The 12,535-nt window shown below is 41.0% G+C and overlaps 1 protein-coding gene across 2 annotated transcripts in view; it reads left to right on the forward strand.

Moving 5' to 3' along the window:
- The first annotated feature begins 1,324 nt into the window (after positions 1–1,324).
- scarb2c (scavenger receptor class B, member 2c) overlaps positions 1,325–12,535 on the forward strand; it is a 46,027-nt gene continuing 34,816 nt past the window's right edge. For both annotated transcript variants that reach the window (XR_004566007.1, XM_034192162.1), the window contains exon 1: positions 1,325–1,519. Coding sequence is in view for 1 of the 2 variants with exons in the window: in XM_034192162.1 (XP_034048053.1) it covers positions 1,397–1,519 (123 nt within the window). In the remaining variant the exon portion in view is untranslated. The remainder of the gene's footprint in view (positions 1,520–12,535) is intronic.

The following is a 12,535-nucleotide window of genomic DNA, read 5'->3' on the forward strand; positions in this document are numbered from 1 at the left end:
TTGACCTTTGCCACGGGTTCTAGATGTGGTCGTTTGTACTCTATACGGAGGACAGCTGACTTTTGGGGAAAATCTGTTTACAATTATGCTACTTTTTTTAAGGATTGACAAAGAAAAATGTTTTATATTTTATCAAAAGTCTTTTTTGAAGGTTTCATCTGTTTTCAGGTGTGTACAATTTTCTAAAATGATGGGGTTTTTTTTTGTTGATGTCAATAAGCTTTTCTGAAGCTGCTTAACCAGCACAATATTGCATGTAAAGAAATTACAAATAACAGAAGTTTTATATTTGCGCTGTAACAGTGTTCAAATTTCTTTCTTTCTTTTTGGTCCTGTTTTGTACGGAGTTATTCTGGGTTTGGGGTCACACGCACGCAGAAAATATCCAGATTTGAATCTGATGTCTGGGATATTAGAGAATAGACAGACTGCTTTTATTTTGAAATACAGGCTCTTATTGTGGAAGTGCGGCTTTTTTTTTAGTGCGGCATAAATAGGCCCGTTGTTTTTTGTTTGTTTTTTTTTGTTGTTTGCTTGTTTTTTTTATTTTTTTTAAATACTGATTTCTCAAAAAAAAAAAATACTGGTCCCAGCTGCTGTTTTCACGACTTGAATCCTCATGAAAATTATCCAACATCGGGTAAGCTTTTTTTTTTTTTTTTAGTGTTTAAAAAAGTTACTCCAGTAAGCGTTTTTTCAAAGGAAAAAAAACAACTACCGGTAGGTATACATATAATAAAAACAAATAATTCTGAAACATTCCAACATGAATTCCAGCTGGAAAGTCTCAAACAAATGTTTGACACTTTCATGTAAAGAAACAAAGCATGTTTCTTTATCTTTTCGCACATTATTACTGATTTTAATAAGGGTGGAATAATTTGTTGTTTTAGTCGGTCCTTTCTGTCGGGCTTGATTTTGGACACCTTTTTGTTTTGTTCTTGTTGAGATGATTACTTATTTCTCGTATGACAACTGGCAACGCCTTGTCTGAAATGCCTCTCCGCCCCCTAGTGGATATGAAGACGCGCTGCCTACTTTGAGCTTCAAGTCTGCGGTGGTTTAAAGAATTATGTCATTGTCATGTGATTAAAACAAAGATTACTTAGCAGCTGCAGAATAGTTCACTTACCCTAGACGAAACTTCAACAACCGCATTACTCTGTCACACTTTTGGTTAATAAAGCAAGATGAGGATTTAATCTTTGTTTTTATTAAATGCGAAAGATTTTCCTGAACATATCAAGTTTTCAATATAACTGCACGGTCCAGGTTTATGTCAGGTGTGGTAGCAAAGTGAAAAAAGTTATTACTATCTTGTTTGGGTTTGTGTGTCTCGGATGACAGTGAAAATAACAGAAACGAAAGCCGATGTGTCTGTTTGTGCTGTGTCATCATGCAGTGGAAATCATGTTGTGTCTACAGCATCGGCGTCTTTTCTGTTGTTATTTTGATCGTGGGGATTTCTTTGATAACGACCGGGGTGTTTCCACATTTGATGTATTCTGTGATTGAAAAGGTAAACAACGAAAGCTAACTTTGAAGCTAACGTCACAGCGACGCTAACTGCAGTGATGATCTGAGTTTATTTACTTTAATTTGACAGTGTTAAAAAAATACTGTGTTGTTGATTGTACAAGGGCATTTCAAGTTTTATTTGTGTGAAATGTCTCTCAGAAACTTGGATACAATTTTTTGTTCATAATTACAACCTCAATTCCATGAAGTTGGGACGTTGTGTAAAATATAAATAAAAACAATACAATGATTTGCAAATCCTCTTCAACCTATATTCAATTGAATACACCACAAAGACAAGATATTTAATGACTTTTTTGTTTTTGTTCAAATATTTGCTCATTCCACGTCACGTCGAAAGGAGTCAGTTGAGGTGGCTCGGGCATCTTTTCCGGATGCCCCCTGGACGCCTCGCTGGAGAGGTGTTCCGGGCACGTCCCTCTGGGAGGAGGCCCCGGGGAAGACCCAGGACATGCTGGAGGGACTACATCTCTCGGCTGGCTTGGGAACAAATTGGGGTTCCCCCAGAGGAGCTGGGGGAGGTGTTTGTGGATCGGGAGGTCTGGGCGGCTTTACTTGAGCTGCTGCCCCCGCGACCCGACTCCGGATAAAGCGGAAGAAAATGGATGGATGGATGGATATTTGCTCATTTTGAAATGGATGCCTGCAACACATTCAAAAAAGCTGGGACAGTGGTATGTTTACCACTGTGTTACGTCACCTTTCCTTCTAACAACACTCAATAAGCGTTTGGGAACTGAGGACACTAATTGTTGAAACTTTGTAGGTGGAATTCTTTTCCATTCTTGCTTGATGTACGACTTAAGTTGTTCAAAAGTCCGGGGTCTCCGTTGTTGTATTTTGCACTTAATAATGCGCCACACATTTTCAATGGCCGACAGGTCTGGACTGCAGGCAGGCCAGTCTAGTACTTGTACTCTTTTACTACAAAGCCACACTGTTGTAACACGTGCAGAATGTTGTGTGGGCCGCTGAAGAGGAGGTACTGCTGGCCCACCACCACCAGAGGGCGCCCTGTCTGGAGTGCGGGCTCCAGGCACCAGAGGGCGCTGCCGCCTCACAGGAGCAGCCAGGGTGACAGCTGTCACCCATCACCTGAGACGAGACAGCTGATATCAATCAACAGGGAGGTATATCAGCAGGACGGCATCTCCACCTCATTGCCGAGATATCGCTCTACCAAGGAGGTAACGTATCCAGCCAAACGGATCATCTTTTGACCATTAAATACTTTTTGCCTTTACACAGAAAGAGAAAAGACAGCAGGAGACTGTATTTTGGATAAGTACTCACATTCCTGCACTCACCTGTATTTTCCTGACAAGAGGTGGAGGTGGTGTTTCCACCCTGTGTGTTGCTGGGTGCAGCCGCACCCACACCTGACTGTATCTGTTCCTTGCCAGCAGTACCGGAGCCGACGAGCGGAGGCAGTGGCCACCTGGGGTTCGGGACTTGGCGGCTCCAGTATCCCCGGGGTTCGGTGGCAGAGGAAATCGGGTGGTTCCGGTTCGACTCGGACAGACGTCTCCTATCGTCGAGCCTGCCCACACGACACCTTTGGAATTCGGTTACTGCTGTATTTGTAAATCTGTTGTGTTTGTTGTGTGAGTTCACAACAGTAAAACTCTGTGATTTGACTTTCTCCATTGTCCGTTCATTTGCGCCCCCTGTTGTGGGTCCGTGTTCCTACACTTTCCCAACACAGAATGTGGCTTGGCATTGTCTTGCTGAAATAAGCAGGGATGTCCCTGAAAAAGACGTTGCTTGGATGGCAGCATGTGTTGCTCCAAAACCTGGATGTAATTTTCAGCATTGATGGTGCCATCACAGATATGTAAGTAGTCCATGCCATGGGCACTAACACACCCCCATACCATCACAGATTAGGGGTGTAACGATACACAAAAATCACGGCTCGGTATGTACCTCGGTTTTGAGATCACGGTTCGGTTCATTTTCAGTACAGTATGGGAACAAAATGCAAAACCTAAATTTGCTTGTTGTTTAAACCAACAATTGAATAAAATGTTCTCAAACAACAAATGTATGAAATATTATAAAAAATAAATACCTAGTAAACAGCTTTTAACAAAACCTTTCCACAAGTAAAGCACAGCACAATGGTTCCAGCTTTAAGCCCTGTTTAATTTCAAGTTGGCAACACTGAATGCGACGCGAACTCACCCGTGCACAGCCCTGTACCGAACCAAACGTCCTGTACCGAAACGGTTCAATACAAATACATGTATCGTTACACCCTTAATCACAGATGCTGGCTTTTAAACTTTGCACTGGTAACAATCTGGATGGTATTTTTCCTCTTTTGTCCGGAGGACACGACGTCTATGATTTCCAAAAACAATTTGAAATGTGGACTCATCAGACCACAGCACACTTTTCCACTTTGCGTCTGTCCATTTAGAATGAACTCGGGCCCAGAGAAGGTGGCGGCGTTTCTATATCAATCAATCAACTTTTTTCTTATATAGCGCCAAATCACAACAAACAGCTGCCCCAAGGCGCTCAAATATCTTATATATCTATATATCTTATATATATATATATATCTTGTTGATGTAGGGCTTTCACTTTGCATGGTAGAGTTTTAACTTGCACTTGTAGATGTAGCGACGAACTGTGTTAAGTGACAATGGTTTTCTGAAGTGTTCCTGAGCCCATGCAGTGAGATCCTTTATACAATGATGTTGGTTTTTAATGCAGTGCCACCTGAGGGATTGAAGGTCATAGGCATTCAATGTTGGTTTTCAGCCTTGCTGCTTACGTGTAGAAAGTTGTCCAGATTCTCTGGATCTTCTGATTATATTATTGACTGCAGATGATGGAATCCCTAAATTCCTTGCAATTGAACGTTGAGAAACATTGTTCTTAAACTATTTTTTTCATGCAGTTGTTCACAAAGTAGTGATCCTCGCCCCATCTTTGTTTGTGAACGGCTGAGCCTTTTGGGGATGCTCCTTTTATACCCAATCATGACACTCACAATTAGTGTCCTTAGTTCCCAAATGCTTATTGAGTGTTGTTAGAAGGAAAGGTGATATAACACAGTGGTAAACATACCACTTGCCCAGCTTTTTTGAAACGTGTTGCAGGCATCCATTTCAAAATGAGCAAACAAAAAAGTTTATCAGTTTGAACATTAAATATCTTGTCTTTGTGGTGTATTCAAATGAATATAGGTTGAAGAGGATTTTCAAATCATTGTATTCTGTTTTTATTTACATTTCACACAATGTGCCAATTTCTTTGGAACGGGGGTTGTACAAGTGAAATGAAAAATAAACTAGAAGATAACTTGAAACATCATTATCTCTTCGCTAAGACAGGAAAAAAAACACCAATATGGGTTGCTGCGGGCTTGAGGGCCTTAATGGGTTGCCGCGGAGCCATGTCACTTCCGGCGAAGTGGCCAGGCGAGAATTCGTACTTCCGCGACTGGCCGCCCGATGAAAACCATCTCAGGCTGCATTGATTGTCTGTTGAAACCAGCTGGTTTTGTTTTGTCTCTAACTTGCTTCTAACAGCCAGCTAACTATTACTGCCTGAAACAATGAGATTTATACACCAAGCTGACCTGAAATGAACCATTGTACATTGTACATGACTTTATTGACCCCTTCGAAAAATGACCAAATTACATGTATTTGTTTTGAGGTCAGTGATGTTTTCATCGGCCAGAAAATGGCCACCAGAGGGTGCACGGTGTAAAGTCCGCGGTAACCCATTCGAGAGTGGCATCAACTCAACATGGTGCCATTTTGGGTTCAATTGCGCTGAACTACTGAATGAACCTTGAATGTTTTCAACAGTTTTAAAATCATTTCACCACATACAGCAAGACATTCATGTACAGGTACTATCAAAATAAATATAAAATAGTTAATCTATCAAATTGACATACATTTACAATTTATGATGATTTATTTAATTAATTTAACCTCCTAGGGCCTGGCATCCACATATGTGGACATATTTTTGGCTGTCTAGACCATAATACTAAGTTTTGTTTCATGAGAACCTCCGGGTCTTAGGAGGTTAAAGCCTGATTTATGCAGCTGCAGCTGTGTAACTTTGTGTCATGCAATGACGTGCGTAACAATTTTAAAGTTCTCTGTCTCTGGATTATGCTTTATTCTGGACTAATTTGACCCTCAACAAGCTTTTCTTTCTACAATCATCACCTCCAAATCAAAGGTAAAGTAAGTCCCTTCAGCTGCTCCCTTGTTTGTACTTGGGGTCGCCACAGCAAGTCCGAGCATCTGCATGTTGAATTGGCACAGGTTTTACGCCGGATGCCCTTCCTGACGCAACTCCACATTACATGGAGAAATGTGGCAGGGGTGGGATTTGAACCCGGAACCTTCTGCACTGAAACCAAGCGCATTAACCACTTGGCCACCACCCCTACAAGCTGTACATTTTCCTCTTTTACCGACTTTGTGCTGTAAATGTGTGGACTTTTCTGATCCATTTATCAGCATGTGCGCTATATAATATGATGGGAGACGAAGGATTAAAAGCAGAAAAGTGTCAAATTACAGCCTTTTGTGTCTGATTTAACAGGTGCACATCAGGCTTCAGGTCCCAGTCTGACAGAAATGACTCCGGTCCCACTTTCCTCAAATCGGCGAGTGTCAGAGCTGAACTTTAATTTGTACCTCTGCACGTCCAGACTGCTCGTGGTTTTTAATGGAAATACATTGCAATCGGACGAGACATTTTATCCAATGTGAGCCATATGTATGTAACGGATTAGTTAAATCAGGAGGCGCCGAACATCTACGGGAATCCTGAATTGGGACGTGTGCCTCACTTAATGACCGGGTCAAAATTTCCTCTGAATTTCCGTTTTTTTTTTTTTGCCAAATGTTTTTGATCCATTATCAAAATCTAATCTGTGCACACTGTAAAAACTATTAAAATAGGATAAGAGATGAAGGCTGAAGGCAGCAAAGTGTCAAATCACAGCCATTTGCATCTGATTTAACAGTCTGAGCACGGTGTGAAAAAAATAAACCGTCGGGCTTTTAATCACGTAAATGACTCCGGTCCCACATGAGAGGGGTTTAATGGAAATACATTGCAATCGGACGAGACATTTTATCCGATGTGAGCGAAAAATCCGCTGTACAAAATCCATTATGTACAGTGTTTATTACATGGAAAACGATACAAAACTTTGGGACTTTTTTGTCCGGTGACTGCGAATATCTGGTTTATACGATGACGGTTTAAGTGAGTTTTACTGTACATGGGACTGAACAATAAATTTACCTCTCAAAACTTTGACTTTGAAGTCTCTTCTATCCCACACAGCTGACTTTATTTTCCCAAATGTTTCTTCTGTTAAGATCTGAAGCGAATCTGGGCATCTTGAAGCCCTTACTGTGTCTATTTGTGCCTCCAAATGCACAACAACCTGGCATTTTCAGCGAATAAATAAATAAAATAGCTGGATTTCCATGCAGACAGATTAACAGCGAATGCTATTTTGAACCCAAGATGGCCCCATGAGTCACGTGACCAGTTTTTTCGACTCCTCATGTCGCCCCTCTCTCTGAGAAAGGCACTCTACTGCGGACTTTACCTGAGCGCCCTCTGGTGGCCATCTTTGGCCGATGAAATCTTCGCAGAACACAATACAAATAAATACATGTAATTTGGTCACTTTTCAAAGGTGTTAGACTCATCTGTAATGTGTAGAGGTCATGTCAGGAGCACAAATGTAAAAGTTGTGGGTCGCCGGTGACTATACTAAAATACGAAATGGAGTGAAATGGGGCGAAATGGAGCCTGATAATCACGAAATGGGGTTAAAATGTAATGAAATGGAGCAGACTGACTCAAAATATGATTTAATATGATTCAATGAAGTACTTTTATTTAATTTTTTGTTTTTGCGAAATGGAGACTGATAATAACAAAACAGGAGTAAAACGTAACGAAATGGAGCAGACTGACCCATTGACTGAAGTGATTATCAGTCCCCATTTTGCTCCATTTCGGATTTTAGTATGGCCCAGTCGCCAGTGTGGATCTTTGGAGCCAAGCTCTTCGTGACTGGCAGCGTGTCCTTGAGCAAGATATCTACATGTCTCAGTGCTGTTGCAGGCGAGCATGAGAAAAGAATGAGTCCCGGATCATTTGTTGATCATTTGTATATGACCAAGAAGAGGTAGTTGCCTGCCACCCGCAGTTTGTGGAAGACATGAAAGAGATCTTTTAATGTCTGGATTGAATACACGTTGCACCTTGCCATGTTAACACCCGCTGTGGGACATGGGACATGAAAAGGCATTAACATGTATAAAGCAGGAGTTCTGTTGGCAGACATTAATTTGCAGTGGATACAGTTTTTTGTGGCAGGCAGGAAAAGACGCAGTGAAATTACATATTACTTTGTGCTTGGTGACTGAAAGCTGTTTATGGTGAATTTGTGTCTCAAAGGTGTAGCTTGGTCACTACAAAAGTTAATTTAATGTACCAAGGTCATTTCAGGTCAGCTTGGTGTCTAAGTCTCATCGTTCCAGGAAGTGATAGCCATCAGCTGGCAGTTAGAAGCAAGTTAGAGACAAAACCAAACCAGCTAATTTCAGTAAACAAGTAATACAGCCTGAGTGTGTTTTCATAGGGCGGCCAGTCGCGGAAGTACAAATTCTGAGAATAATTTGCAACTAGAAGTCAATTCCAAGTCAGGCCAGCCTTAAAATTATGTTGGTTACATAGAACATTCTAGAAAAAGTGTTGATAAGGCAGGGAACACATTTTTTATTGGGGGTGGGTATTTGATTGATGTATGTGTTCTATATAGATTTATTTTCACTGTTAGCTTAAATGGTAATATTAAATTACAACATAGCGAAGCAGGCAACACAGTGGCTTAGTGGTTAGCACTGTTGCCTCACAGCAAGAAAGTCGTGGGTTCACCTGTGGCCTTTCTGTGTGGAGTTTGCATGTTCTTCCCATGTTTTGCGTGGGTTCCCTCCGGGTGCTCCAGCGTCCACTCACATCCAAAGACATGCAGGTTAGATGAACAGGAAACATTCAGTTGTCCGTAGGTGTGCGTGTGTTTGTCTACAACCCCTGGCAAAAATTATGGAATCACCGGCCTCGGAGGATGTTCATTCAGTTGTTTAATTTTGTAGAAAAAAAGCAGATCACAGACATGACACAAAACTAAAGTCATTTCAAATGGCAACTTTCTGGCTTTAAGAAACACTATAAGAAATCAGGGAAAAAAATTGTGGCAGTCAGTAACGGTTACTTTTTTAGACCAAGCAGAGGGAAAAACATATGGAATCAATTCTGAGGAAAAAATTATGGATTCATGAAAAACAAAAGAACGCTCCAACACATCACTAGTATTTTGTTGCACCACCTCTGGCTTTTATAACAGCTTGCAGTCTCTGAGGCATGGACGTAATGAGTGACAAACAGTATTCTTCATCAATCTGGCTCCATCTTTCTCTGATTGCTGTTGCCAGATCAGCTTTGCAGGTTGGAGCCTTGTCATGGACCATTTTCTTCAACTTCCACCAAAGATTTTCAATTGGATTAAGATCCGGACTATTTGCAGGCCATGACATTGACCCTATGTGTCTTTTTGCAAGGAATGTTTTCACAGTTTTTGCTCTATGGCAAGATGCATTATCATCTTGATAAATGATTTCATCATCCCCAAACATCCTTTCAATTGATGGGATAAGAAAAGTGTCCAAAATATCAACGTAAACTTGTGCATTTATTGATGATGTAATGACAGCCATCTCCCCAATGCCTTTACCTGACATGCAGCCCCATATCATCAATGACTGTGGAAATTTACATGTTCTCTTCAGGCAGTCATCTTTATAAATCTCATTGGAACGGCACCAAACAAAAGTTCCAGCATCATCACCTTGCCCAATGCAGATTCGAGATTCATCACTGAATATGACTTTCATCCAGTCATCCACAGTCCACGATTGCTTTTCCTTAGCCCATTGTAACCTTGTTTTTTTCTGTTTAGGCTTTCGTTTAGATTTTCTGTATGTAAATCCCATTTCCTTTAGGCGGTTTCTTACAGTTCGGTCACAGACGTTGACTCCAGTTTCCTGCCATTCATTCCTCCTTTGTTTTGTTGTGCATTTTAGATTTTTGAGACATATTGCTTTAAGTTTTCTGTCTTGACACTTTGATGTCTTCCTTGGTCTACCAGTATGTTTGCCTTTAACAACCTTCCCATGTTGTTTGTATTTGGTCCAGAGTTCAGACACAGCTGACTGTGAACAACCAACATCTTTTGCAACATTGCGTGATGATTTACCCTCCTTTAAGAGTTTGATAATCCTCTCCTTTGTTTCAATTGACTGCTCTTGTGTTGGAGCCTTGATTCATGTCAGTCCACTTGGTGCAACAGCTCTCCAAGTTGTGATCACTCCTTTTTAGATGCAGACTAACGAGCAGATCTGATTTGATGCAGGCAGTTTTGGGGATGAAAATTTACAGGGTGATTCCATAATTTATTCCTCAGAATTGAGTGATTCCATATTTCTTACCCTCTGCTTGGTCTAAAAAAGTAACCATTACTGACTGCCACAATTATTTTTCCTGATTTCTTATAGTGTTTCTTAAAGCCAGAAAGTTGCCATTTGAAATGACTTAAGTTTTGTGTCATGTCTGTGATCTGCTTTTTTTCTACAAAATTAAACAACTGAATGAACATCCTTCAAGGCCGGTGATTCCATAATTATTGCCAGGGGTTGTATATGTGGCTCTGTGACAGACTGGTGTCCTGTCCATGGTGTACCATACATCACACCCTATGACTGCTGGGATAGGCTCCAGCCACCCCCCCAGTTATAGAAAACCGATGGATGGATTGACATAAGAAAGCCTGAGATTTTTTTCTGAATGGCATGAATACATTCAAATGTTTAAAGTTAGGGGTGGGATGGTGGCTTAGTGGTTCGCACTGTTACCACACAGCAGTAAGGTCCTGGGATCTCTTCCTGTCTGGTCGTTTCTGTGTGGAGTTAGCACGTTCTCGCCATGTTCATGGGTTCCTTCCGTCCCTCTGGGTGCTCCAGCTTCCTCCCACTTCCAAAAAGCGTGTGAATTGGGCAGCGCAGTCTTGTTTGAGGGTGGGCGCTAATGGGTTAACATACTAGGCATATGAAGCAAAAATCCTACTTCAGCACTTTCTCTGCGTTTTGGGGCAAATCACACGGCAAACAAAGTGAAAGTGGAAAGTGGACATGTTTTGCGGTTTGTTTATGCCCCGGAGTTCAAACATATTGAGGCGGTTGTGCAGGCGAGAGAACGTAGCTCGTCTGGTTAGCTGTGTAGGCTAACACTTACGACACGACCTGTCCCATTTGCCCTTTCTTCCCTTCATTACTGGGAATTGAAAAAACTGCACTTTTCACAACTGCTTCGGTGATTGCAGTCGAAAACAAAACAGTGCTCCATTTTTCCATTAGAAGTGACGCTGTGTTTATGTGGCGTGATGGCAGGCTGTCCCCCAAAATGGTCAAATCCCGAGATATCACGCAGGGGTTCAAATGAGACCACGCTGCCCTATTGCAAACTTTAAATTGACCATAGATGTGAGTGAGTGTGCGACAGACTGCCATCCTGTCCAGGGTGTACCCTACCTCTCACCCCCTGATGGCTGGGATCCCCCCCCCCCCCCCACTATGTGACCATCAGTTGGAGTAAGTAGAGATTAAATGAATGTATAAAGCTAAAGCGTATGTTGACTACTAGTCAACATACTAGTCTACTCAGTGTTGATCTGTTCATTATGAACTTCTTATAATAACATTGTTTTGTTCAGTGGTGGGCACAGATAACCAAAAAATTAACTTTGATAACAGATAATCAGATAACTAAAAAGTTATCTTCGATAAAGATAAAACAATAAACCACCCAAAAATGTATCGGAAGTTACAGATAACCGATAACAGATAAATTCCAATATTATCTCTGGCACATTTACAACTACTAGTAAAACAAATTTAATAGCTTCTAATAATATTAAAAATAACAACAGACCCAAACAATAAGACCACACTTTTTTCTTTCAACAGTGTGCCCCTGCTGGAAGCTCTTGTTTACTGCAGCGTCTTGAGCACAGAGGCACCCTGAGACCCAAACAATGAGACCACACTTTTTTCTTTCAACATTCCGCCCCTGCTGGAAGCTCTTTTATTTTTATCCTTATCTTTCTTTTATTACAGCCCTCCCAACATAGAGGCAGCCTGAGACCAGCCATAAAGCCAGCTCTCTATCAACGACAAAGGTCTAGTCATGCGGAGGTCTTGAAAAATAAAGTCATATTGAGTTATGGTGTTGATTTATAAATAACATTAATACCGACAGAATAACTCCATTAATGTCAATTCTGTCATTTGTACAAAGTTAAAATATAACATATATCTTTTAATGTTGAATAATTCACTAATTCTGACATTTTGTAACAAAGAGACAGATCGCAAAGGATTCTGGGTAAACGTGCCTCTGCTAAACACTGATTGGTTCAGTCATTCATTATGTAAACCAACACGTTAATGTGACGTGTGTCGTGTGTTGGTGTTTAAATGTGCTTTTGTAAAATATTAATTTTTTTTTATTTGTAAAAACAGGCATTTTTACGGAGCCCTGGAAGTGTCATTGCAAAATTTTTTGCATGTGGAGAGAATGTGCGCATGTTTGCGCACATTCTCTCCACATTCTCTCTTTACAACATTCATTTGATGTTGTAAAACGTGCTTTACAGTGAGCAAGATGATTTTTCATGCAGGAATGTTTTGGACCAAGTTTCAGGTTAATTGTGCGTCCTGCATCGTGTAGTGTTCATGGAGTATCAAGCTGCGGTCAACATCTGACGACCACCTCCTGATCGCCGATCGTATGGTCAAATGAGAATCAAACCTGTTTGATATATTATTGTGGTCGGCCGTCGTGAGGTTATCCTGCTGCTGAAAGCTACAAGCAG

This window comes from Thalassophryne amazonica, chromosome 17, assembly GCF_902500255.1.
Source record: "Thalassophryne amazonica chromosome 17, fThaAma1.1, whole genome shotgun sequence".
In the NCBI taxonomy this organism is placed as follows: domain Eukaryota; kingdom Metazoa; phylum Chordata; class Actinopteri; order Batrachoidiformes; family Batrachoididae; genus Thalassophryne; species Thalassophryne amazonica.